The 24,317-nt window shown below is 58.6% G+C and overlaps 4 protein-coding genes across 4 annotated transcripts in view; 3 read left to right on the plus strand and 1 right to left on the minus strand.

The window, feature by feature from the left end:
- Window positions 1-1,165: 1,165 nt before the first annotated feature.
- On the plus strand, window positions 1,166-8,751 carry ICAM1 (intercellular adhesion molecule 1). Its single transcript, XM_007460656.1, has 7 exons — window positions 1,166-1,232; window positions 2,874-3,134; window positions 6,733-7,041; window positions 7,413-7,700; window positions 7,781-8,035; window positions 8,238-8,486; window positions 8,570-8,751. Exons 1-7 carry the CDS (start codon window positions 1,166-1,168, stop codon window positions 8,749-8,751), a joined length of 1,611 nt encoding a protein of 536 aa, XP_007460718.1.
- Window positions 8,752-10,281: 1,530 nt separating this feature from the next.
- ICAM4 (intercellular adhesion molecule 4 (Landsteiner-Wiener blood group)) lies at window positions 10,282-11,341 on the plus strand. Its single transcript, XM_007460657.1, has 3 exons — window positions 10,282-10,675; window positions 10,794-11,099; window positions 11,223-11,341. Exons 1-3 carry the CDS (start codon window positions 10,282-10,284, stop codon window positions 11,339-11,341), a joined length of 819 nt encoding a protein of 272 aa, XP_007460719.1.
- A 1,604-nt stretch (window positions 11,342-12,945) lies between these two features.
- On the plus strand, window positions 12,946-19,627 carry ICAM5 (intercellular adhesion molecule 5). The gene is made up of 11 exons (XM_007460658.1): window positions 12,946-13,083; window positions 14,013-14,282; window positions 14,465-14,785; window positions 15,007-15,294; window positions 15,689-15,943; window positions 16,065-16,313; window positions 16,803-17,045; window positions 17,125-17,403; window positions 17,505-17,744; window positions 18,153-18,419; window positions 19,171-19,627. The coding sequence occupies exons 1-11, from the start codon at window positions 13,002-13,004 to the stop codon at window positions 19,449-19,451; spliced, it is 2,775 nt and encodes a 924-aa protein (XP_007460720.1). The 5' UTR covers window positions 12,946-13,001; the 3' UTR covers window positions 19,452-19,627.
- A 3,125-nt stretch (window positions 19,628-22,752) lies between these two features.
- ZGLP1 (zinc finger GATA like protein 1) overlaps window positions 22,753-24,317 on the minus strand; it is a 2,473-nt gene continuing 908 nt past the window's right edge. The window contains exons 3-5 of the mRNA XM_007460757.1: window positions 23,506-23,591; window positions 23,056-23,149; window positions 22,753-22,882 (exon numbers count right to left, since the gene is read on the minus strand). Coding sequence (XP_007460819.1) covers window positions 22,753-22,882; window positions 23,056-23,149; window positions 23,506-23,591 — 310 coding nt within the window. The remainder of the gene's footprint in view (window positions 22,883-23,055; window positions 23,150-23,505; window positions 23,592-24,317) is intronic.

A 24,317-nucleotide genomic window follows, 5' to 3' on the forward strand; every position in this document is an offset into this window, starting at 1 on the left:
ACGTGGTGGATGCCGAGTCTTGGGCGGTCACACGCGCAGGCGTGGCTTGGGGGGAGGCGGTGGCGTGGGACGGCCTATAGACGCGGCGCGGGACCTCACAATGTCCCCCAAACACCCTAATGGGACAAGCCGGGGCAAACACCCGCACAGATTTAGTGCTGGCGCCCGGGATTCGAGTTACGGGAGCTGCGAGCAGAGGACAGGGGTTTGAGCGCCCCCTCTCCCCGCCCCATTCCGGGGCCTGGGAGCTGCCTCAGTTTCCCTGCAGAAGGCAAGCATTCGAGCGCCCCCTCTCCCCCCCCCCCGTCAACGTCTGCGGCCTCAGTTTCCCCGCGGAGCCTGGGGACTGCAACGGAGGGGCTCGGCACGTCAGGACCACGCGGCTTCCTCCCTTTTTCTGGAAGCTGTAAAGCCGCCTCCGCCGAAAGGGGAAGCGAGGCCGCGGGGGAGTGAGAGCGCCCATCGGTGGGGGACGCGGAGCCCCGGACGTGATGCGCCTTACGTCCTCTCCCCCAGGGTTCACAGGCGCCTGAAAGTGCCTGGGCTTTCTGCGGCCGCTTCTCAGGAAATCTCGGTGTCAGCTGGGCGGGGACATGCCCCTTTGGGGAGGGGCACCCTTGATCGAGAGCGCCCCAGGAAGATTCCCGGGGCCCCACCGAAACGAGGGACCGACCGTCCGCTCGGTTAAAGAGGCCTGCTTGCGCTGGGGAGTCAGACTGGAGTTCGAATGACCTCGCAGCTTGGAGCCTCAGTTTACCCCTCAGTTTAGTCGCTACCGTCCAGGGCGGTTGGCAGTATCCAATAAAGCACTGTGTAAACTTAGAATCAAGGGTAGCCGAGCCCGGGGACGGGACCCCTAGCTCCGGGAGCAGCGTCCGGGCTGTTTTCTGGCCGCTGCCGCCAGGCAGCCCTCACCACTTCAATTCGGAAATTCCGGTGCGAGAGCGGCCAGCGAGAGGGTACAACCCTGCTCGCCCCGGCACCCTCTCAATCCGGAAATGCCAGAGCCCTCGTTCCGGAGGGGAAAGCGCGAGGTTTCCGGGAAGGCAGCCCCGCCCCCTCGGCCCCCCTTGGCGGGCCGCTATAAAAGGACCTACAAGGTCCTCAGCTCCACAGTCCGCGCCCACGACTCTGCGCCACCTCGTCCGCCCTGCCTCTGCCTGCGATGGTTCCCGGCGCTGCCCATCCCGCGCTGCTTGCGCTCCTGGCCCTGCTCGGGGCTCTGCTCCCAGGTGAGTCAGGGGTTGGGGGGCTGCCGTCGGGCTGGCTCTTGGGATCTGGGCTGCGCCCTGGGAGCGGTAGGAGGACCGGCTCCCCACCGGCTGGGGACACTGGTACTTAGGTAGCTGTTTATGGGAAGTTGGGGCTAGAGCCATCGATTGAAAGTCAACAGCCATGGGTTCAAATCCAGACCCTACATCATGGCTTGCTGTGTGCCTTCGGACTATGGGCTGCCCCTCCCAGAGGAGCTTCAGTTTTTCAGCTGTAAAATGGAGAAGTTAATAGTGTTCACGTCGCAGCGGTTGTGTCCTGGCCCCAGGAGGTGGTCAGACCGTGTAGAGATGTGGCCCCGTGCCAAGCTTAGGTAGACTGGGCCCCCCCACACACACACACAGACATTCTGTTCCTCATCCCGTGCCCTTGGGGGAAGTCCAGGACTCTGCTCAGGGGAATTCCAGGGCTGACTTGCCAAGGGAGCAGAGGCATAAGGAATGGGATGCCCCAGCAGCCCTTCATCAACTCCAGCTGGGAGGAGGGAGGGGAGAAGGGGGGCAGCTGGTCTCAAATGGTGGTCAGTGTCGGGAAGCAGGAGAGTGAAAAATTCATGAGCAGAGACCACACCGCGGTTACCAGCTCAGTGAAGCGTTCTAATCCGGACTCTAATCTGGACTCTACCACTTTCTAGCTGAGTGACCTCCCTTCAGGTCTCACCATTTCCCTCTGTGAAATGGAAGCAACCCCAGAATCACCCTTGAGAATTCATGGAGCTGCTGTTTCCACACGCCTCCATCCCAGACAGAGTAGACCCAAAGCTGAAGGCAGAGATCTTCGGTGGGGTGGGGGGCGGCTTTCAGATGGGTGGGCTCAGACAGACTTTGTTTTTCAGCTTTGGAGGCACCAACAGTCTGCGGGAGCTAATCCCAACAAGCCCCCTCCTTCTTACCTGCAGCCACGCGCTACCTGCCCTGTGCTAGGAGTTACTTGCATCAGCAGGGGTTGGGGTGACTATATTCACCCAATTTACAGATGGGGAAAGTGAGGTCCTGAGAGGGGAAACCAGTTGTGCAAGTGGGTAAGGAACCAGCCTGACTGGAACCCCTTCATCCCTGGAGGACTGACTCCCTCCACCTGACCTCCTCGTGTGGGGGGGGGAAGAACACTGACTTCATGCCCCTCTTTTGCTAAAATCCTCCATGGCTGCCCATTGTCCTCACAATGAAGAACACTTCCTTGGCGTGGCTTAACACTGCTTTGCATGATCTTCCTGACCTCATTTCCCCCCAACTCATCCCTGTGACTCTGCTCCAGCCACCCTGCCTCAGGACCTTTGCACTTGCTGCTCCTTTTGCCTGGAACTCATTTCCCTTTTCTCTAGATGGCCAGCCCCTGCTCATCATCCAGATCTCTGCTCACACATTACCCTGTCACCAAGGCACTGTCTGTTCTATCAACCCATTTTGTTTTTGCCAAAGCTCTTGTCAGCATCAGTTATTAATTATGCTGTGTGCTCATGAATTTTTCTGTCTCCCACACTGAAAGCAGAGTTTTGTCTTGTTCAAGGCTGTGTCCCCAGCACCCAGAACAGGCTGGATGCAGTAATGTTAATGAGCCCGATTTGTCATGTCTGACCCCTCCACATCTTTTGGTTCCAGGGCCTGGAGGTGCTCAAACATCAGTGCAGCCTCAAAACGCCATCACATCCCGAGGAGCCTCCATAATGGTGAACTGCAGTACCTCCTGTGACCAACACACAATGTTGGGCCTAGAGACTCAGCTGGCCAAGAGGGAAGTAGGCCATGGGGACAACTGGAAGATTTTTGAACTGAGTGACGTGCAAAAAGACAGCTTCCCAATATGCTACTCAATCTGTCTCAATAACCAGTCATCAGCTTTGATGAACCTCACCGTATACTGTGAGTGGCTGGGCCCAGGGGCTGGACTAGGCAGCCTGGGTTGGGGAGGTGGACAAGGGAGTCCCCAGCAGGTTGGAACAGCCTTTGTTACTTGGGGGTGGGGGTGGGGTAGGGTCTCACTGAAGGGCAAGGGGGCCCATCTTCTGAAAGACTCATTGTCATCTAGAACCTTTCCTTGAACTTCCTTGGGGGTGACTTCCAAGTACGGACTCAGTCCTCAAAATGTCACATGTGTGGGTCCTTTGACACAGAAAACCCACTCCTGGGAATTGGGCCTATAGGTGTCCCCAGCCACTAGGGTACTGAGGGAGTGTGGGGTTATTCACTGTGGCTTGATCTGAAAGGGTAAAAGTTTGCAAGGCACTCAAATGTAGAGGCCTGGGGAGAGAAACTGTGGTTCAGTCATCCCATGGAATAGTATGCAACCGTGTAAAAGAATGAGACAGATGCTCCAAGATGTATTGTCAAGTTCAAAAGTAAGGTATGCCCAGAATGAGTGGCATGCCACCCACAGTGTTAGGAAGCCATGGGCTCGGGGTTAGGGAGGCTGTGTTTCTGCATTAAAGGGCCCAGAAAGGAAATACAACAGATGACAATATAGCTGGCTGTGAGGAGAGAAGGTGCAGGGCTCTGGGTGAGCACGGGGGCGAGTTTTCTCCACGTGCCTTTTTTTTACTTTGGGCATTTTGAAGTGTGACAGTGAGTTAGCATGACTGTAAGCAATAAATAGGTAAATGAAATTCAAATGAAAACAAAACAAAATAAAAAAGGAAGAAAGAAAGAGAACTGGCCAACTGGACTTGGGATCAGACAGCCTTGGGTTCTAGTCCCAGCGTGGGCCTCACTAACTGGGTGACTCTGATGTGGGGAGCAGGGGAGGGGGGAATATGTGGCTTCCTGGTTGATTTTCACATGAGACCTCCTCGGAAGGGTCTAATGATGCAGTGAGGCCTGGAGGACATTCCGCCTTCACAGTGCCTGCGTAAAAGAAGCTTTGGGGCAAACATCAGCTTTGTTTCTGATTTGGAGGATGTCTGAGCAGCTGCTGGCCAAGTGAGGGAAGTCCCCAAACATTCCCGGTGGCCTCTGAAAACCCCCAGAAAACCTCTTCACAGGACCTTCTGCATCTCACCCTGAGAGTTGAAAGCCCAATCCTCCAGGTTTGAGTCCTGGCCCTGATATATTTCTTCCTCTTTGGGTGCCAGACTTTGCCTTAGTTTTCACCTCTGTGAAATGGAACAGACGGCTGCACACAGTAGCAAGGGGTCACCTAGGAGAGACTCGAGCTTGGTCCTGCCCCACTGCCAGTGTAAAGATGAGGGAGCATCTCTGGGTGGCTGAGCTTTCTCTAGAAAGAGTTGTAATTCCTGCAGGAAGTGACCCCTAACTTGGCCTTGAAGGATGAGTAGGAGTTGGTAAAGACAGGCATTCTAGACAGAGGGAATAGCCTGGGCAAAGATTTGGAGTGGGGAGACATGCTGACCTGGGGCTGGGGAGGCAAGAGGGATTGAATATCAACAGATCTGTGTGGCTGGAGCTGAGTTTGGCGGGACCTTGAATGCCAGGCCGAGGAGCTGAGACTTTCTTCTTAGGGTGACAGGGAGCCATGGAGGGTGTGTGAGCAGACCAGGGATCCAGAGCAGAGGGCTGACCTTACAGGAAGCCAGAGAGCAGCTGCCCGTGGACCCAGTCCAGGTCGTGCATGTTGAGGGCAGTTTCGCATACGGGAAGGGAGGGGCAGACAAATATTTGAAGGGTGGAGTGACCAGGACTTAGTGAGGGACTAAAGATGGGGAGTCAAGGAGAGGTACAGGCAGAACAGACCTCCTCTCCCAGTCTGGCCTTCAGGGCAAGGATCTGGGCTCCAAGATGTGAGTTCCATTTGGAGGCTGTGGCTGGAGGGGGCCGCCGGCTCTGCAAGTTGGAGTTTGCAACAGATGGTCAGAGGTAAGAATTGGATGTCTGAGGGTTTTCTCAACCTTTTGTTTCTTTCTTTTTTTTTTTTTAACAGCTTTTAGCATACACTGCAGTGAAGTTTGGAGTATTTATAGTGTTGTACAACCACAGTCTAGTTTAAGAATATATCTCTCACCTTAAAAAGTAACCACAAAAAAAAATTTCAGATGTGGAAAACACAATATATTGGCTTCAAAAATTTTTTTAAGGCAAAATTAAAATGAATAAACATTTAATCAAAAGTCAAAAAAAAAGTAACCTCATGCCCATGTACAGTCACTCTCAACTTCTGAAGTGGATTAATAATAGTCCTAATAATAATAATAACGATAATAATAGTCCTACCTTCATTAGCCCTAGGTTACAACTTAGAAAACTGAGGCATTTCTGTAGCCCCGAGCGCTGGGACTGTTCCAGTGTGCAAAGTCACTCCCCCACCGGCCATAGCAAAGAACCAGCAAAGCTAGGAATCAACTCCGGGCTCCTGACATTTTAACATCACTGCTTTTTTTTTCCCCCCCTTAGGTTGGAAAAGGAAAGGTTGCTTTATTCAGGAGGCTGGCAACCCGGGGAGAAGGTGGACTCATGTCCAAAAATCAACTCCCAACATCACTACCGTTTAAGTGACATTTCAGGGCCTCTTGAGAAGGGACTAAAAGTGGGAGGCTTCAAGACCCCTCCCTAGGGAGCCTGGGGTGGGGGAGTGAGTCTCAGGCTAAGCCACAGCTCACCAGGGCTCTGCTGGCAATTTCCACTGGCGATCCAGGCTTGGAATTCTGTTACCTCATGCAGAATGGAGACCCTGGCAACCAAGCCCGCATGTAGTGTTTTCAGGGGATATTCAGGGTTTCGTTTTGAGGGTCTGTGGGTTGTTCTTAGATTTTTAACATTTCAGGGGATCACACGGTTCATTCGGGAACCCTTAAAAGCAAGCTCCTGAAAGGCCTCGAATCCGTGTGGGTGTCTCAACCTTATTCTTTCTACAGATATAGAGTGCCTAAGGGACTTCCCTGGCGGTCCAGTGGTTAAGACTCTGTGCTTCCACTGCCAAGGGCGTGGGTTCGATCCCTGGTCGGGGAGCTAAGATCCCACAAGCCGCGGGGCGTGGCCAAAAAAAAAAAAAAATAGAGTGCTTATCGGGTGTCAAGAATACAACAGGGAACAAAACAGACAAAGATGCCTGCCCTCCTGGGCTGACATTCCATGACAGGAATAGTGGAAAAGCAAATTAACTGAGTAGATGATCTTTTACCTCAGAGGTGAGGGATGCTATGGAGAAAAATGCTAAGGCCAAAAAGAGGAGAAGGTAGAACAGTTTTTTTACAACAACGTCTAGATACTGGACAGCTTAAATGGACTGTATTCATTTGCGGGGACTCCTGGCAATAAACTTCAAAATTCTTTCCCACTTTTCACTCTCAGATGCTGCAGTGAATAAAAATGTATTTTGCCTCCTTCACAACCACTTGGGGACTACTCACTGGGTTATTCTGAAGCTCTTAACATTCCTCTCTAGCTTAGGTGGTTTGGGGTGTGTTCTGGGGAGAGCGTGGTGAGACTTCCCGAGCAGGTGTAGCCAGGGCCCCAGCGTTCCTTTGGGCGGGCGGCCAGCCAGTTCAAACAATACTCCCCTCCCCTCTAGGGTTCCCGGAACGCGTGGAGCTGGCCCCCCTGCCCCGCTGGCAGCCCGTGGGCGAGCACCTCACCCTGCGCTGCATGGTGTCCGGTGGGGCCCCCCGGGACCACCTCACCGTGGTGCTGCTTCGTGAGGAGAAGGAGCTGGGCCGTCAGCCAGCGGGAAAGGGGGAGCCTGCCGAGGTCAAGGTCACGGTGCCGGCGAGCAGAGATGACCATGGCGCCAATTTCTCTTGCCGCACGGAGCTGGACCTGCGGTCCCATGGGCTGGGACTGTTCCAGAACAGCTCAGCCCCCAGGAAGCTCCGAACCTTTGGTGAGGCACTGGGGAGCCAGCAGAGAGGATGGGATGACAGGGATTTCCTGCTTGGGGTGCGGGGTCTCTGGGAAGGAGAGGCCCCTGGCCGTGGGGGCATTGAGAAGGTGGCAACCTTGATTGCAAAGGCTTCTGGGAAGAGCATCTTCTCGGCCACCAGGGTGGAGTGTTCTGGGATGTGGTGCCTGGACTGCAGGATCCTCTGAGAAGGCTGTGACCCAGGGCAAGTGGTACACGTGTCCTGGGACAAGGGTGACCCAGGCCTCAGTCTCCCGGGAAGAGGGTGTTCCAGGTGGGGGAATGAAAATGTCCCGGGAAAGGGCTTCAGGATGTCTGTCTCCTCTCTGTTTACACCCACTGTCTCTCACCAGTCCTACCAACGACCGACCCGCACCTTGCTACCCACGCGGTACTGGAAGTGGGCACACGGTGCCTGGTGAACTGCACCCTGGGTGGACTGTTCCCAGTCTCGGAGGCGGAGGTCCACCTGGCGCTGGGGGACAGGAGGCTGCAAACCACGATCACGTACAATGATGACTCACTCTTGGCCAAAGCCTTGGTCAAGGGAGAGGTGGAGAAAGAAGGCGTCCAGTACTTGACGTGTGAGGTGAATCTGGGAGGGCAGAGCCGGAGGTCTCTGAAGAACGTGACCATCTACAGTAAGTAGAAACCCAAGTGGGGCTTCTGAGGGGGTGGGGCTAATGCCATGGGTGGGGCTCACCTTGCGCCCCACCTCCAGGCTTCCCGGCTCCCAACCTGACCCTGAGCCAGCCCGAGGTCTCGGAATGGACTACGGTGAACGTGGAGTGCGAGGCCCAGGCTGGAGCTGTGGTGACGCTGAACGGGGCCCCAGCCAGGCCTCCGGGCCCGAGGGCCCAGTTGCAGCTGAATGCCAGCGCCGAGGACAACGGGCGCAGTTTCTTCTGCTCTGCTGCCCTGGCGGTGGCTGAGCAGGTGGTACACAAGAACCAGACCCGGGAGCTCCGTGTCCTGTGTGAGTGGGGCTGCTAGACGGTGATCCCTTACCTCCAAGGTCCAACCCCTAAGACCCCAAGAACTCCTGCCTCCACCCACTCCCACTCCCACCCTAGTGAGCCCCTTCCCCAGATTCCTACCTGAGTCTTCTTACCTAGACCTAGATGGTGAGCGATGTCCTGGTCCCTGACCCCTCCCCTCATCTTGCTGTGTTTCTTCAGATGGCCCCCGACTAAACGAGAGGGATTGCCTGGGAAACTGGACATGGCAGGAAGGCTCCCAGCAGACCCTGAGGTGCCAGGCCTGGGGGAACCCAACCCCCAAGCTGAACTGTAGCCGGAAAGAGGACGGGGCTTTGCTACCCACTGGGGACCTGAGACCCGTCAAGCGGGAGGTGGCAGGCACCTACCAGTGTCGGGCCACCAGCACTCGCGGTGAGGTTACCCGTGAAGTTGTCATCAATGTGATCTGTAAGTGCTGGAGTTCAGGGCTGGGCAGGGCAGGGGCAGTGAGGGCAGCTCAACCCTCACCGCCCCCTGTGTCCTCCCCACAGACCACCAGAATAACTTGGCCATCGTCATTCCGGTGGCATCTGTGATCATCTTGAGCACTGTGGGCACAGCCGCTTACTTCTATAACTACCAGAGGAAGATCCAGAAATATGAGCTACAGAAGACCCGGAAGGCCCAGGAAGAGGCTGCCATGAAACTGACCACACCAGCCACGCCGCCCTGAGCCGACCCCCTCCGGACAGGATCTCCTCAGCCCCCAAACCGTGACAAGCAGGGATGCATCAAACAATGGTGGACATATGCCATTCAGCTATACCCACCTTCCCAGGGTGCCAGAGGACAGGAGAGAGGCCTCAGTCAGGATACAGACAGCATCTGGGGTCATGGCCCCTGCACACTTATAACCCCAAGGCCTCACACCTGACGTGGAGCCACAGGACTGAGACAAAAGAAGGGACCAAGGCTCAGGGCATCAATGTGAGGGGTGTCAAAGTCTGACCTGGCCGGAGGGTGTATGATGGAGACCCTGACCTCCAGCATGGGGACACCCAACTGCGAAACGTTGAAACTCACCCCCTACTGCATGTGCTGAGCCCTTACAGTCCTAAGAGAGAAGTGGCCCTGCACAGACACATGCAGCACTGAAACACAAATCCCCACACGTCCTCTGACAGAAGCCAGCTCCAGCATTGCTGTCCACAGACTGTTCCCAACTCTTGATGATGACCTATTTATTCATTTGTTCTCTTACTAGCTATTTATTGAGTGCCTTTTATGTGGGCTAGAATGGTAAACAAGAAGATTCCCACCCTCAGGGAGCTCTCAGTCTAATCTCATTCAGGGTCGCCAGCTACAGTTGTACTGGTTGAGCACTGCACAAGAGTGCCTGGCAAAAAGATTAAGTGGGGCTAGAATTTCCCACTCCACTGGCCAAGCTGCTTTCTCCCAGAAAGGGATTAGTAATGGTGACGAGGTATAGCTGGTGACATGCCCAGAGATGACCCACTGAGCCCATACACCCCAGCACTGGCACTGACCTCTGATAATCCACCTCTCCACCTATACCCATGTCTGCTAGTGCTCACAATGACACTTGGTGGCATGCCTAAACGTGGGTGTTCACTCCTTGATAGCTAAACCATGGAGTCCCATGAAACTGTGCCCAACCCTTGTGTGTCCCTGCCTTGTCCTACCTGTTTCCATCTCAGTGGGACCATGCAAGAACAGAACAGTCTGCAGCTCCAAATCCCTGCAGCGATGAGGGTACTGCAGGCAGTGCGGACGAGAGGCCTGGGAGAATCCCCTCCCAACTGCGGAAGCCTCTCCCTTGTGCTAATAAAACTATTTCATCCTTCCAGCCTTGTGTGAGTTGAGGGGAGGTGTCGTGTCCAGCTGGAGCCTTTTCTGGCCTGTCCTCCCACTTCCTGCCCCAAGAGAAGGCTGCCAGTTCAAGGCCCAGCCCTCAGGCTCTAGTCCAAATCTGGGGTTTATTGGGGCCTTTTGAGACTTTAGTGAAAATTAAAGATCCCTCTCCAGAAGAACACGATGACATTTGGTTTAGAATGGGGTGGAGAATCCCATTCTTAAGCTGTGGGAGTGGGCTGTATACCGCAGGGCTCCGGGGCCCCCCCCGCGGAGCCTCTGTCTCTCTTTCCCCGGGGTGGGGCTGAGGAGGCGGTGCTGCGGGCCTCCTTATCTCCAGAGCCAGCCTTGGCTCCCTGGCGCGGGGCCACCTCAGTCCGGGCTTTTTGCCATGGGGTCTCTGCTCCTCCTCTTGCTGCCGCTTTTGCTGTCGCCCTCCTACCCGCGAGGCGGGAGCGCGCGGAGGCGCCGAGGTGCGCGGACGCAAGGCCTGGGAGGCCCCTCTCCCGCGCCCCCGGAGACCTCAGCACCCTTCTGGGTGCGCATAAGCCCCGAGTTCAAGGCCGTGCCGCCGGGGGGCTCAGTGTGGCTCAACTGCAGCAGCAGCTGCCCCCTACCGGAGGGTTCCAGCCTCCGCACCGAGCTGCGGCGAGGCGACACGCTCAGTGGGCCCGGTTGGGTATCCTACCAGCTGCTGGATGTGAGGGCCTGGAGCTCCGATGTGCACTGCTTTGTCACCTGCGCGGGAGAAACGCGGGGGGCCGCCGCCAGGATTACCGCCTACAGTGAGGGACAGGGGCTCAGGCCTGGCTGGGGTGCGGGGAGGAGGACGGAGCGGGGGTAACGGACGGTCGCGCTAGGGGGAGCCCTCGGACCTTGCCCAGCGGCCCCCTCTTGCCTTAGAACAGCCACGCAGCGTGATCCTGGAGCCTCCGGTCTTAATGGGCAGTGAGTACACTCTGCGCTGCCATGTGACGCACGTGTTCCCCGTGGGCTTCCTGGTGGTGATTCTGAGGCGCGGTGGCCGGGTCATCTACTCCGAGAGCCTGGAGCGCTTCACCGGCCGGGATCTGGCCAACGTGACGCTGACTTACGCATTACGCGCCAGGCCCAGTGACTTCGGGCAGCCCGTTACCTGCTACGCCCGCCTCAATCTCGATGGTCTGGTGGTCCTCAGTAGCTCGGCACCCATGACGCTGCCAGTCCTCGGTGAGGCGCCCTTACAACCCTGGGAAGAGTGGGGAAGGGTTATGTGGGCCAAGCCAGAGCATGTCCATGCGGGTTGTCACACCTCCAAGTGCTCTGTTCCTAATTCTCCCCTCTTGTCTCCAGCTTGGAGCCCTGCGTCCAAAGCCTTGGCCTCCACCTCCATCGCAGCCCTTGTGGGGATCCTTCTTGTAGTGGGGGCCCTCTGCCTGAGAAAGTACCTATCGATGAAGTCTCGGGCATAGAGGCAGTGTTCCATGCTGGCTGAGCTGGAGGAAAAAGGAATCTGGAACATTTGGGGGAACCTTGCCTGGATCAATAAAGCCTTCCTCAGCCAGCTTCTGCCCCTGGGCATAAAGGTCCCCCATTAGTGCACCTCCTCTGACTGAAGTGGTCTTCTTTTTTGGCCTTGCCTCTATCATTTTCTCCAAATTCCTGTCTCCCTGAGGGTACCTGAGGCTTTTCACTCTGGTCTCCCATACCGGAGCCCCATTCCCTCTGCATTCCCAGCCGACTTAGTAAAAACCTCTCCCGCGGGCATTATCAGTGCGGCGCAGAGGGGCAAGGCATGGGCCCAGGGCGGGTTTAGGCTGTGGGAAGGCTGGTTCATGGTATGGCTTCTCCTGATTGGCTCCAGCGCTGCCACGCAGAAGCTCTGATTGGATGTTAAGTTTCCTACCCACCCCCCCTCGCCCTTTAGACCCTGCACTTTCCTGGAGGGCAGGGGTGGGGAGAGAACTAATCCCCGTAAGTTCACCATTAGCTCTGGGAGTGAGAGCACAGGTGGGCTGGGTCAAATGTACTTTGTGAGGGACGTGGATACGCAGAAAAGATACCCATGTGTTGACTGCGGGGAAGGAGCAACCAGATGGTGGGGGGGGGGGCGGTGGTGTATGTCACAGATTCGCATCCTGGAAACGTCCTGTTAGTCACCGGGCCTGGTGAGCACATGGAGGGTGTCCAAACCTGGAACCCAGGTGCGGAGTCAAAAGTATCACAGTTGGTCTCTTGGTCTCTCGTGGACGCAGAATCGGGGCCTGCAGTGGATGCCTGGCAAGGCCCGCGTGGCCCAGGGCCCCGCCCGCCGAGCAGAAAGAGGATTCAGAGGCGCTCTTTGGCGGCTCCTGCTCACACAAATCGCGTAGACACGTGCCCGCTGCACGCTGGGTAAATACAGACCCAGAGCCGAGCCGACCCTAATTTAGACGCCCGAGAACGCTGCGCGCAAGCACACACGTTCCCAACTCGCTGTCACTTTCGTCCCCGCCCCTTCTGTCGCGTGCGGGGGCGGAGCCAGAGAAAGACTAGAGGCGTAGCTGTAACCCTCAGCTCCCAGGGGTTAAAAGGTGAAGGATCAGTGAGGGAGGCATCCCCACATCCTCCCCTAGAGCCTTCTCATCCCCAGCCTGCGCGTCTCAAATCTCTCCTAGACCCCAACCCAACTCCGCTCCAAGGGGGGGGCTGGTGGGAGGGGCTAAATGTGGAGGCGGAGCTCGGAGTCCAGCTCATTATCATAGCATCTAAGCAAGGGGTGGGGTGGGGGTTTGAGAAGGGCAACCCTGCATCCCCACCACCTCAGCGTCGCCGCCGGGGACGACGCTGGAGTGCGCAGCTGCCCCCAGAAGGCTCCGGGCAATGGGGCCGGCCTCCATGTAGACCCTGGGGGTCGCTCGCTCCTGCCAGCACGCCTTCATCAAGGCCGGTAGCCTGGTGCACGCTCGCCTTCCCGCCCTCCCCGCGCCGCCTCTGCTGCCGCCCCCTCCTTGGAAACCAAGTTACCAACGTTAAACCAATCCCCAAGCGCAACTCAGCCTCCTCCACACCCCACCCGCCGCGCCGCGCAGTCCTCTAGCCCAGCTCAGCGCTCGCGCTCCCCTCGCCTCCTGCGCTTCCCCCGCGGCGGCGATGCCAGGACCCTCGCCAGGGCTGCACCGGGCGCTGCTCGGCCTCTGGGCTGCCCTGGGCCTGGGGCTCTTCGGTCTCTCAGGTAAGAGCCGGTCCGGCTCAGGCTGGACAGGGCGGGGTCGTAGTTTCTGGACCTGAGAAGCGGCCACAAGCCCCTCCCCGCTCCTCCCTCGCCTCGCTCCCACGCTTCTGCCCCCACCTCGAGCCCAGGGCCTTCTCTATCCCTCTACCCCCCAACACACACTGGACACCACGCTTCCGGACTCCTCGCTCACTCAAGTCTCTACCCTACCTTCTCCGAGATCCTGGGTGCTCTTCTGCACCCAGCCTCGAGCTCTGGAGACTCCATTATCTCCCCTGTCCCCTCCCGGGGTACCTCCTCACGCTCTGCTATGCACCATGGTCCACGGACTGGCATCTTCACCACTCGAAAGCCACGAAGACCCAAATCTCACCAACTGCCGTGACTCCGAGGCACTGTTCCCGCTCCACCCGGAGCCCTGGCAACAGAGTCCATCGGCTGTTCCCGCGGTTCCTTTCATGAGCCCAGCCCCGCGTCCTCTTTCCGTACTCTTCACCCGGGTTTGGAATCCTCCCTTAGCCTCGCTTGACTCAGCCTCATCTCTCTTTCGCCCTCGCTTCAACCAGTCTCCCCCTCTCCTGGCGAGAACCGTGAGAACCAGTCTGCTTCCCTTCCCCCACCCGGGGTCCCCTCTTCCCAGCATTGCTGTGTGCGTTGAAAACCCCATGTTTCCTCTCATCTCTCCCCTCCCCCCCATTCTTCCCCGTCACTCCATCCGCACCTTGGAGAGAAGGGCTCTCCGCTGCAATGTACCGGAGACACCCTCGAGGTCTGGACCGTGGGAGCGCGCTTGTAAACCTGAAACCTGGGCAGGACTTGGGACTCCTGGCTGTGGCCTCTGCTCATTCCCTGGGAATCCTGAGTCTGCACAGGGGCTCTTAGATCCCAGGGAGGTGGCTCCCAGGCTGAGCTCGCGTTTCTCCGGGCAGTGGTCGCGCAAGAGCCTTTCTGGGCGGACCTACAGCCCCGCGTGGCGCTCGTGGAGCGCGGGGGATCGCTGTGGCTGAATTGCAGCACCAACTGCCCACGGCCCGAGCGCGGTGGCCTGGAGACCTCGCTGCGCCGGAATGGGACCCAGAGGGGTTTGCGCTGGCTGGCGCGGCAGTTGGTGGACATCCGAGAGCCGGAGACCCAGCCCGTCTGCTTCTTCCGCTGCGCGCGACGCACACTGCAGGCTCGTGGGCTCATTCGCACTTTCCGTGAGTTCTCAGAGGCCAAGCTACTTTCCCTCCCTCCCAGGCCCCGCCCCCTGGGTCACGGGGTCCTCTCCTATAGGCCCCACCCTCAGGATCAGCACGCCCTCCCCCTCTTGGCCCCTGGGTTCCAAGCCACGTCCTGCTGAGCCCTGGCATTTCCAACAGCCGTGGTTCCCCCGTTGCAGAACGGCCGGATCGTGTGGAACTGGTGCCGCTGCCTGCCTGGCAGCCAGTGGGCGAGAACTTCACCCTGAGCTGTAGGGTCCCCGGCGCTGGGCCTCGTGGGAGTCTCACATTGACCCTGTTGCGGGGCGCCCGGGAGCTGATTCGCCGCAGCTTCTCCGGGGAGCCACCCCGAGCGCGGGGTGCGGTGCTCACAGCCACGGTACTGGCTCGGAGGGAGGACCATAGGGCCAACTTCTCGTGCCGTGCGGAGCTGGACCTTCGGCCGCATGGCCTGGGGCTGTTTGAAAACAGCTCAGCCCCCAGAGAGCTCCGAACCTTCGGTGAGTGGGTGTGAGAAGGGGACCAAGGGGGGTCGGGCCGATGTTTAAGAAGCTTGGAGGCAGAGAAATCTGAATTCTAATTCTTACCCTAACACTCACCAGCTGAAAGTTATTTTCCCCTCTGTGTGTTGAGGATAACACCATAATAGAGTGCCTGTAAAGCGCTTAGAACATATTGAGCGTTCAATACATAAGTTCAAGCTCTGTTCTTCTACTCCCAGCCCTGCCTCCGGAACCCCCTCGCCTCGCTGCCCCCCGGCTCTTGGAAGTGGGCTCAGAAGGGCCTGTAAGCTGCGCCATGGACGGGCTGTTTCCAGCCTCGGAGGCTGAGGTCTACCTGGCGCTGGGGGACCAGAGGCTGAGTCCCGTTGTCACCCTCGAGGGGGACGCTCTCATGGCCACTGCCACAGCCACAGCTAGCGCAGAGCAGGAGGGCGCCAGGCAGCTGGTCTGCAACGTGACCCTGGGGGGCGAGAGTCGAGAGACCCAAGAGAACGTGACTGTCTACAGTAAGAGCGAGGGAAGTGGGGCCTCGGCGGCTCGGGGGTGGAGCCAGAGGAAGGCGAAGGCGGGGCAAATAGTGGGTGGGGCCCTGGTATCGGAATGGGCGTGGCTCGAGAGTCCCGAAGGGGCGGGGCAGACGGAAGACTCAATAGTAGCTGGAGAAGCGGAGTCTGAGCTGCCCAAAGGGGAAGGTCGCAGATCCGACGAGGATCCCTAGAGGTGTGGCCTGACCACCTCAAGGGGGCGGGGCGAGAAGGGAGAGGAGCCTGAACAGCCCGAGGGGCGGGGCACGGTACCCACGGTTTGGCTGAAGTGAGGAAGGTTCGGGCTGAAGAGGGGCAGCCTTGAACCGCAGGAGGGGCATGGTCAGTGGTCTCCCGGCCAATGCCCCGCCCCCAGGCTTCCCGGAACCCCTCCTGACCCTGAGCGAGCCCAACGCCCCCGAGGGGAAGATGGTGACAGTAACCTGCGCAGCCGGGGCCCGAGCCCTAGTCACGCTAGACGGAATTCCAGCCGCGGTCCCGGGACAGTCCGCCCAGCTCCAGCTGAACGCCACCGAGAAGGACGACAGGCGTGGCTTCTTCTGCAACGCCACCCTCGAAGTTGACGGGGAGACCCTGAGAAAGAACGAGAGCGCCGAGCTGCGCGTCCTGTGTGAGTTGGCCTTTAACCTCTCGCCCACCTCCGCCTGCCTGGTCTCCGGCCGTGTCATGGAAGTGGAGGATTTCCCCACGGTCCACGTCTAGCCTCTTGTATCCCATGCCCCTGCCCGCAGACGCCCCCCGGCTGGACGATTCGGACTGTCCCAGGAGCTGGACGTGGCCGGAGGGACCAGAGCAGACGCTGCGCTGCGAGGCCCGTGGAAACCCAGAGCCCTCGGTGCACTGTGCGCGGCCCGACGGCGGGGCGGTGCTGGCCCTGGGCCTGCTGGGTCCGGTCACTCGCGTGCTCGCTGGAACTTACCGCTGCACCGCGACCAACGTCCAGGGCCAGGCGGTCAAAGACGTGACTCTGACGGTGGAGTGTGAGTGGAGGTGCATAGGGCGCACCTCTGTCTGGTTCTCAGGGTCTAGGGGTGGCCTGACTACAGAGGAAGGTGGAAACAGGGTCTGAGGCGTGCCTTTGAGCAGGATTTTGAGAAAGGCAAGAGGCTGGTGAGCCGGACTGGGGGAATATCTTAGAGAAGGATGGAGGGGAAGGGGTGGATGTGTCCACAGGGGCCTGGGGCCTGGCGTTTGAGCTGAGTCTTGGAAACATGGGTGCTCCAAACCGGCTAACAGTTTTTAAGCTAAAGACTGGGGAGGGTCCTGTGGGCACTTTGTAGGAATCAGGAAAAAAGCACACTTCAGGGCTCAGGAAGTCCCAAAACAGTGCACGGCTTGACTGGAGAGAAACTCCTTTGCTTTGCTGTCCCTGTGCAGAGCGTAGCCTACCCGCCTGGGATGGGAAAAAGGGTCTAGGGACATTAGACCTGTCCCTAAACCCCAAAACTCAACAACACCCTCCTCTCTAGACGCACCAGCGCTGGACAGTGTGGGCTGCCCTGAACGCATTACCTGGCTGGAAGGAACAGAGGCCTCCCTGAGCTGTGTGGCCCATGGGGTCCCGCCACCCAACGTGAACTGTGTGCGCTCTGGGGAAGCCAGGGTCGTCGAGGGCATGCTGCGTGTGGTCCGGGAGCACGCGGGCACCTACCGCTGCGAAGCCACTAATGCTCGAGGGTCTGCAGCCAAAAATGTAGCTGTCACAGTGGAATGTGAGTGGGGGCAACACAGGGCAAGATGGGGTACGTCAGAATAACCCTGTCCTGACTTCCAGTCCCTCTGCCCCCCCAGATGGCCCCAGTTTTGAGGAGGTGAGCTGCCCTAGCAATTGGACATGGGTGGAAGGATCTGGGCAACTGTTTTCCTGTGAGGTGGATGGGAAGCCAGAGCCAAGCGTGGAGTGCGTTGGCTCCGGAGGCACCAGTGAGGGGGTGCTGCTGCCGCTGGCACCCCCAGACCCTGGTCCCAGAGCCCCTCAAATCCCTAGAGAACTGGCACCCGGAACCTACATCTGCAACGCCACCAATCAGCACGGTTCCATGGTCAAGATGGTCACCGTGAGCGCGGAGTGTGAGCGAGGCCCAGGCGGGCGGGGAGTAGGGGGTGTTCCAGGTCCCGGCTTCTCCCTGAACAACGAGCCCCCCCGCCCCCACCCCATGGCTGTTTTGCAGCGCCACCGCAAATGGATGAATCTACCTGCCCAAGTCACCAGACATGGCTGGAAGGCGCCGACGCTGCTGCGCTGGCCTGCTCCGCCCGGGGTCGCCCCTCCCCACAAGTGCGTTGTTCCCGGGAGGGCGCGCCCCGGCCGCAGCGGCTGCGCGTGTCCCGACAGGATGCAGGCATCTACCGCTGCCTGGCCACCAACGCGCACGGCACTGATGCCCGGATCGTCACCGTGGGCGTGGAATGTGAGTTGCGGGCAGCACCAGATCCAGGGCATCCGGTCTCGGGCACAGTGACTAAAAGAGGTGGGATTCCCCGGGGGAGTTCAAGGGCACCTCCCCAGTCCTATTTCTGGGGACAAGGAATCCTGGCCTTAACATGAAATGTTAAGGGTAATGAAAACTCTAGGGAACAAGAGCCCGAGCCCGCCCCCGCCCCCTCAAGTTCTGGGTCTGAAGGGCTCTGGCGTGGGTCCCCACCTCCTTCCATTCAGTGAAGCAGGGCTAAGGATTTTAGTCCCGACAGCAGTCCAGTTGTAGGGGGAGGGGGCTCTGAAGTGAGGCAGGATCTTCGCCTGCTCATCTCAGGAGGGGTGGTCTCAGAAGGGGGCGCTCGGTCATCGGCTGGCCCCTTCAACCTCCTGTCCCCTGTAGACCGCCCCGTCGTGGCCGAGCTGGCTGCCTCGCCTCCAGGAGGCGTGCGGCCAGGCGGGAACTTCACGCTGACCTGCCGAGCCGAGGCTTGGCCCCCAGCCCAGATCAGCTGGCGTGCGCCCCCGGGGGCGCTCAACATCGGCCTGTCCAGCAACAACAGCACGCTGAGCGTGGCGGGCGCTATGGGCAGCCACGGCGGCGAGTATGAGTGCGCAGCCACCAACGCGCATGGGCGCCACACCCGGCGCATCACTGTGCGCGTGGCTGGTAAGTAGCAGCTGGTGGGGGGGGGGGCTGGGCGAGGGATCTACAGGGGGCTGTGACCTGCGCCTTGGGACTCTTGACCCCGTCCCTGCCTCCCTCTCAGTCCCCACAGATGAGCCAGAAGTGAGCCAGGGTGGAAATTAGGGGCGCCCTGGCGGGTGGGGCTTTGATGGAGCAGTGGGGGCGGCAAGTGGAAGGAGAGGGAGCTGACGAGCCCAAGGGAAGGGAACCTTCGGGGCTGTGACTGCCGTGAGGAAGGACTTAACTCTGGGTGGGTTCTGCGTGGTGAAGGCTTGATCCAGTTCAACCTCCAGCGTGCGGCTGTGGGGAAGGGGGTCTGGAGAGGGGCAGAGGCAGAGGATAGAGGTGGGGGCCCAGCAGGATCCTGCTGCCGCTTTGCGTATCTCTGGGGCTGGGGTCTTTCTGGGGTGGAGGAATGACTGGCTTCCCCCCCGGCCCCACCATCCTTTTGAGGGTGAGGAGAGTTGCTTGACTTCCTGGGTGTCTCTGGGGCTAGGGGCTTAAGTCCTCCCTGTGATGGGGTGGCCCATAAAATGGGTCTAGGGCCTCACCCGAGCTGGGGGTGGCCTTACTGGGGTCTCTCCTTTCCTCCAAGGCTGGGTTCCCTGGGGGTCCCTGCCAAGCGCGAGAGCTGACCTCATGCCTGTGGGGAGGGGCAGAAGTGGCCCCGGCTTGGCTTGTTGGACGGGTGGGGGGAGCTCGACCACCTTCTTTGAGCGTCTGTACCCCGCAGGTCCGTGGCTATGGGTCGCTGTGAGCGGCGCGGCTGGGGGCGCGGCGCTGCTGGCCGCGGGGGCCGGCCTGGCCTTCTACGTGCAGTCCACCGCCTGCAAGAAGGGCGAATATAACGTGCAGGAGGCCGAGAGCTCGGGTGAGGCCGTGTGTCTCAACGGCGCGGGTGCGGGTGCTGGCGCCGGCGGGGGCGGGGGCGCCGAAGGTGCAACTGAAGCTGCGGGCACCGCAGAGGCGCCGGCGGGGGGCGAGGTCTTTGCCATCCAGCTGACGTCAGCGTGAGCCTGCTCCCCTCTCCCCGCGGGCCGGGGGACGCCCCCCAGACTAACACGGGGGCTTATTTATTGTTCTATTTATTTATTTATTTATTTATTTATTTATTTAATTAATTAATTCAATTCCAGGGGCGTCACCCCCCATTTTCTACCCCCCTTCCCCAATAAAGTTTTTATAAAGGACTTCGGCTCCATCTGTTTCAGTCTGCGATGCAGAAGCAACGCAGGGTTCGAATCCCAACCCTGTGGGTATTTATTCAAAAAACCCTTTTTGCTTTTGAGGGCCTACTATGTGTCAGGCACAGTCCAAGCCGCCATTTCGCGATGTGACCGGGAGTTTGCGCTCTCCGTGCCCTGTTTCGTGCTCTCCCTGAACCCTTGGGCGGGGGTGGGGACCTGGCTCCTTCCTCCCTCTCTATGCTTATCTCTTCCACCCAGCGCTGCCCTCTAATCCGGCTAATGTTGGGGGTGGGAGCTGGGTGCTTTCCCCAGGCCTGCTTCCAGGAGGAGCTGAGGCTGCCTTCCCTGGATGGGTGGAGGCCCTTTCCTAGGGTTCTGGGCATCGCCCCAGCCCTGAGGCCTTGCAGGGATGGGTAAACGAAGCTGCAGCTCCAAGTGTCAGCCGCTGCGGATGTCCCTCCTATTACAGGGTGCAACCCTGCCCCACCCTCAAGGCCTCCTCCATCCTGTGTCCATCCGCGGTGCCTCAGTTTACCCGCAAGCTGCCTTTTGACTTGGCCCATCACGATTCAGAAGAGACACATAGGGTATCAGCCTCATCCCCGCCCCCTGCTCACCACCAGTCAACCCCCTCACCCCCCACAGCAGAAGGAGGGAACAGCTGGGCCTCCTCCACCCCCAGTTTCCTCCTCCCTCAAAAGCAGGAACACAGAGCTGCCAGAAGGAAGCGGGCCTGGACTGCTCCAGCTCCACCGGCTGCCCCCCACAAACATCTCGGGAGCAAAAGTGAGAGCAGGAAACTGGGGCACTAGAGGCTAAGCCAGTGCCGGGTGCCAGGTGCCAGGTACAAAAGGCCACAAGGCCCAAACGTGGTGCAGCCCCTGCTGTCCGGCCTCCGTCACCTCTCTCCTTGCCCACCCGCATCCTTGAGGTTCCGTGAATCCCAAACTCCTGCCTGCCACAAGGCCTTTGCTCTTGCCATTACCTCTGTCCCAGGTGTCCTCACTTCAAATAGTCCCATAGCTAGTTCCTTTGTTTTTTCTAGCCGCACTGCCAGCATGTGGGATCTTAGTTCCCTGACCAGGGATCGAACCCGTGCCCCTGCAGTGGAAGCGCGGATTCCTAACCCCTGGACCGCCAGGGAATTCCCAGCTAGTTCCTTATTGTCAGGTCTCTACACAAAGGTCACACCTGATCAGAGAGGCTTTACCTGAGAACACGGTAGCAGCCCAACTCCTCACCTCCTTACATACTTTATTTTCTCTGTAGCATGATCACTACTTAACATTCTATTAGATACTTATTGAATATCTGTTTCCTGTCACTCTCGAATATTGGCTTTGCTAGGGATCTTTGTTCTATTCATAACTGAGTGCCTCATTGGGACCTGGCACACAATAGTTGGTCAATAAATGTTGACTACGTCGATAAAAACAGCCAGGGGTTTGTAGACACACAGTCTGAGACCCTCATGTGCTGTGTCTCTCCCCGAAGAGCTTCTCCATGTTGGGCACTGGTGGTGGTGGGGGGGGGGGCGCGTATCACGGTCAAGAACAGAGAGGTGGTGACCTTGGACCTCTGAAGTCATGGTCCAGTAGGGGAGATGAATGTGAATGAAATAACCCTGGACCAGTAGAGAGGTGAAACTTCTGGTAGGTTCTAAGAGAGAGATGAGCAAAGAGCTGAACTAGAGCCTGACGTGGGGTGGGGGGGGGTGTCCATTTTAGGCTGGGTGGTCAAGGAAGGGGTCTCTGAAGATGTGGTGTTGGGGCAGAGCCCACCCCGACTCCAGTGATGTGAAGGCAGCAGCTATGGGAGACCTGGGAGAGGGTGTTCTGAGCCAAGCAAGGGGGGTACTGAATGAGTCAGGGATCCGAGGGCTGAGGAATCTGGACCCAAGCCTTCCCCACAGGCTCACTCAGGAGAGTCAAAGGGGGTCTCAGAGGGGCTCGCCTTCCCAGGGCCAGTGGACCTGCAGGCCTCACTCACCCCTCACAGCAGGGACCACCCCTGCCCACTCTGCATCTCACCCATCCTTGATGCCCCCCCTCCTCCCTCCCTCCCTCACTCCCTCCCTCCCAGTGAGTACTGGTGGCCTGTGTGTCCTGGCAAGAGGGGTAGAGCTCAGCGTCTCCCATGTGGCTTTTGGCTTCAGGTTGGGGACACACTTTGGTGGGTTAGAGAGATCTTGAAAGGGAGGGGGGAGGACACAGTAGGGACTGGTGTGTGGAAGGATGCAGGACGGGGACATCCTGTAGGCAAGGGTGGAGCTGCCAGATAAAGGGCCCACTAGTGTGTGTATCACCGTGGGCCAACTTGTGCCACCTATGTGTCTTTCATGTGTGTCTGTATCGTGCATGTGCATGTGTCCTGTGTGTACATCAACACGTGTGTCTATTGGTGGATGTGCGTCTGTCAATGTCTTGCTGTCTTGTGTGTGGTCTGTGTGTCTCGTGATTGTCGGCACATATGTGTCTGCTGATGCGTCTCTGGCCGTGCCGCGAGGCATGTGGGATCTTAGTTCCCTGACCAGGGATTGAACCTGTGCCCCCTACAGTGGAAGCGTGGAGTCTTAACCACTGGACCCCCGGGGAAGCCCCACTGTGTGTATCTTTCTGAACGTGTTGTCTGTCTCTGCGTGTGGTGGCTGTCACCCTGTATGGGGTGCTGTAATGAATGTTGCTAATTCCCAGGTGGTGCCTGTGTGTGTCCCTCAGAACCCCACCGAGAAAACCCCTCCCCCACATTCCTGGGCCGGGGGAGAGGCGGGTGAGGGCACGCAAGGTGGGACCCTGAAGCCACAGTGCCCCTTATCTGAGAAGTTCTGCTCTTTATTGTCACTGCTATTAACAATATGAGTTTCACAGCCATGAGCATTTCCTGAGGGAGTAAGGTGCTCAGCCAAGCCTGGCTGAAGCAGGGGCCAAGGAGGGGGCCAGTGACCCCGTGAGCCAGGAGCTCTGGGGCCTGAGTCCTGGGTCTTCCACCTGGGGTCTCTGAATGGGGAGGGGCAGAGAGGAGGCAGGCTGGACCCCTCAAGACCCAAGCTCTTTCCCCTAGGAGGCCTTCAGCCCATTCTTCCCCTGGAGAAACTGAGGCAGGACAGGCTCGGCTGGGTGAGGAAGGGCTTACCCTTCCTGAGGTGGGACTGGGTGGGGACCCAGCAGCACCCCACATCTGCCACACAGCCTCTTGGGCTGGACACTTTTCCTGGGCACCAGCCAGCAGCTGGAGCACCGGGTGCCATATTTCTTGTACCTGGGATGGGGGTGCAAGAAACCAACATTCAGCAGGCAGCAGGGGCCCAAAAATCACCACGAGTGAGCCACGTTCCCCAAGAGGTGGGTGTTTTCTCTTCCCCAAACCCCACACTGGCTACGCGTGGACTGATGCGAGGACCCCACCCCAAATCCCTCCTCCATTCTGAGGACCTGATACCACAGGCATTGCAGAGGGGGGTCCCATCTTCGGCATCTCTCCAGAGTGGGGTCCTCTGGGTCCTACAGGAAGCACAGCGTCGGGGCCCTGAAAGGGAAGAGGCCAAAGGGCAAGGGTCAGAGGCCAAGAGTCCGAGTTCAGGAGGCCTGTGTGGGGTGGGCATTTTGGGGGGGTGGGGTCTCTGTGAAGGCCCCACCCAGCTCCAGGCCAGCCCCGGTGTTGCCAGATCTAAGACAGAGGGAAAGCCAAGAAGGGAGACAGATGGCAAAGCTCAGCAGAGGAAGAAGCCGGGGGTGTGGGTGACTCAGCCTGAGTGGAGGGGGATGCTGAGACTCCTCCTGGATGGGTCTAAATAGGGAAGCGGGATGGGGAGAAAGACAAGGAAGAAATGAAACTGTACCCCCCCCCCAAGTATTTATAGCTCTCAAGTCTCCAGGACTCACCCAGAGCATCGCTGCCTCTTGCGTTGGCCTCTGGGCCTCTGGCAGGGCCTGGTGGGGGACCCTGAGAGCGGGTGCCGCAGGCCAGGCTGGGGAGTAGACAAGGTGTTAGCACCGAGGGTCTGTCTGTATGCTGTCCCAGATAGCCCCCAATTGAAGATTTACAATCAGGCAACCCCCAAGGAGGCATCTGATGTCTGAAAGGCCTGGCCTTCCACCTCATTAATATCACAGACATAATCATTTGAAAAGACAGTAAGCCTGGGGCCAGCCTGTCAGGTTTGTTTTTGTTTTGTTTTGCTATTTTTTTTTGGCTCCAACAAGCAGCTTGTGGGAATTTAGTTCCCCGACCGTGGATTGAATCCTGGCCCACGGCAGTGAAAGTCCACGTCTTAACCACTGGACGGCCAGGGAATTCCCCAGCCTGCCAGGTTGAAAGCTCAGCTCTCCCACGTCTTTGCCGTGTGACCAAGGACAAGAGATCTCATCCTCTGCGCCTTAGTTTCTGCATCTGTAAAGTGGGCCTCGCGGGGTTCAGAGAGCCCATACACACCAAGTGCTACCTGTTACCTCTATTACTGTTGTCATGTCTGACAAACGGTAGCTATTATCATTGCTGGAAAAACTAACAGAAGCAGCAGCTGCGGATGTGGTCAGGCCTCTTAGGAGGAGACCCAGGCTCAGACCTGGATGTGACTGGCTCATAGCAGCAGGGACAGGGACTGACACCAGCCTGAGGTCTCGCTCAGAGATGGGGCCATTTGTAAGGCACGGCTGAGGTGGGAGTCCATGACGGCATTCCCGGGAGCACCTGC

Source organism: Lipotes vexillifer, unplaced genomic scaffold (genome assembly GCF_000442215.2).
Source record: "Lipotes vexillifer unplaced genomic scaffold, Lipotes_vexillifer_v1.1 scaffold1011, whole genome shotgun sequence".
Classification (NCBI taxonomy): domain Eukaryota; kingdom Metazoa; phylum Chordata; class Mammalia; order Artiodactyla; family Lipotidae; genus Lipotes; species Lipotes vexillifer.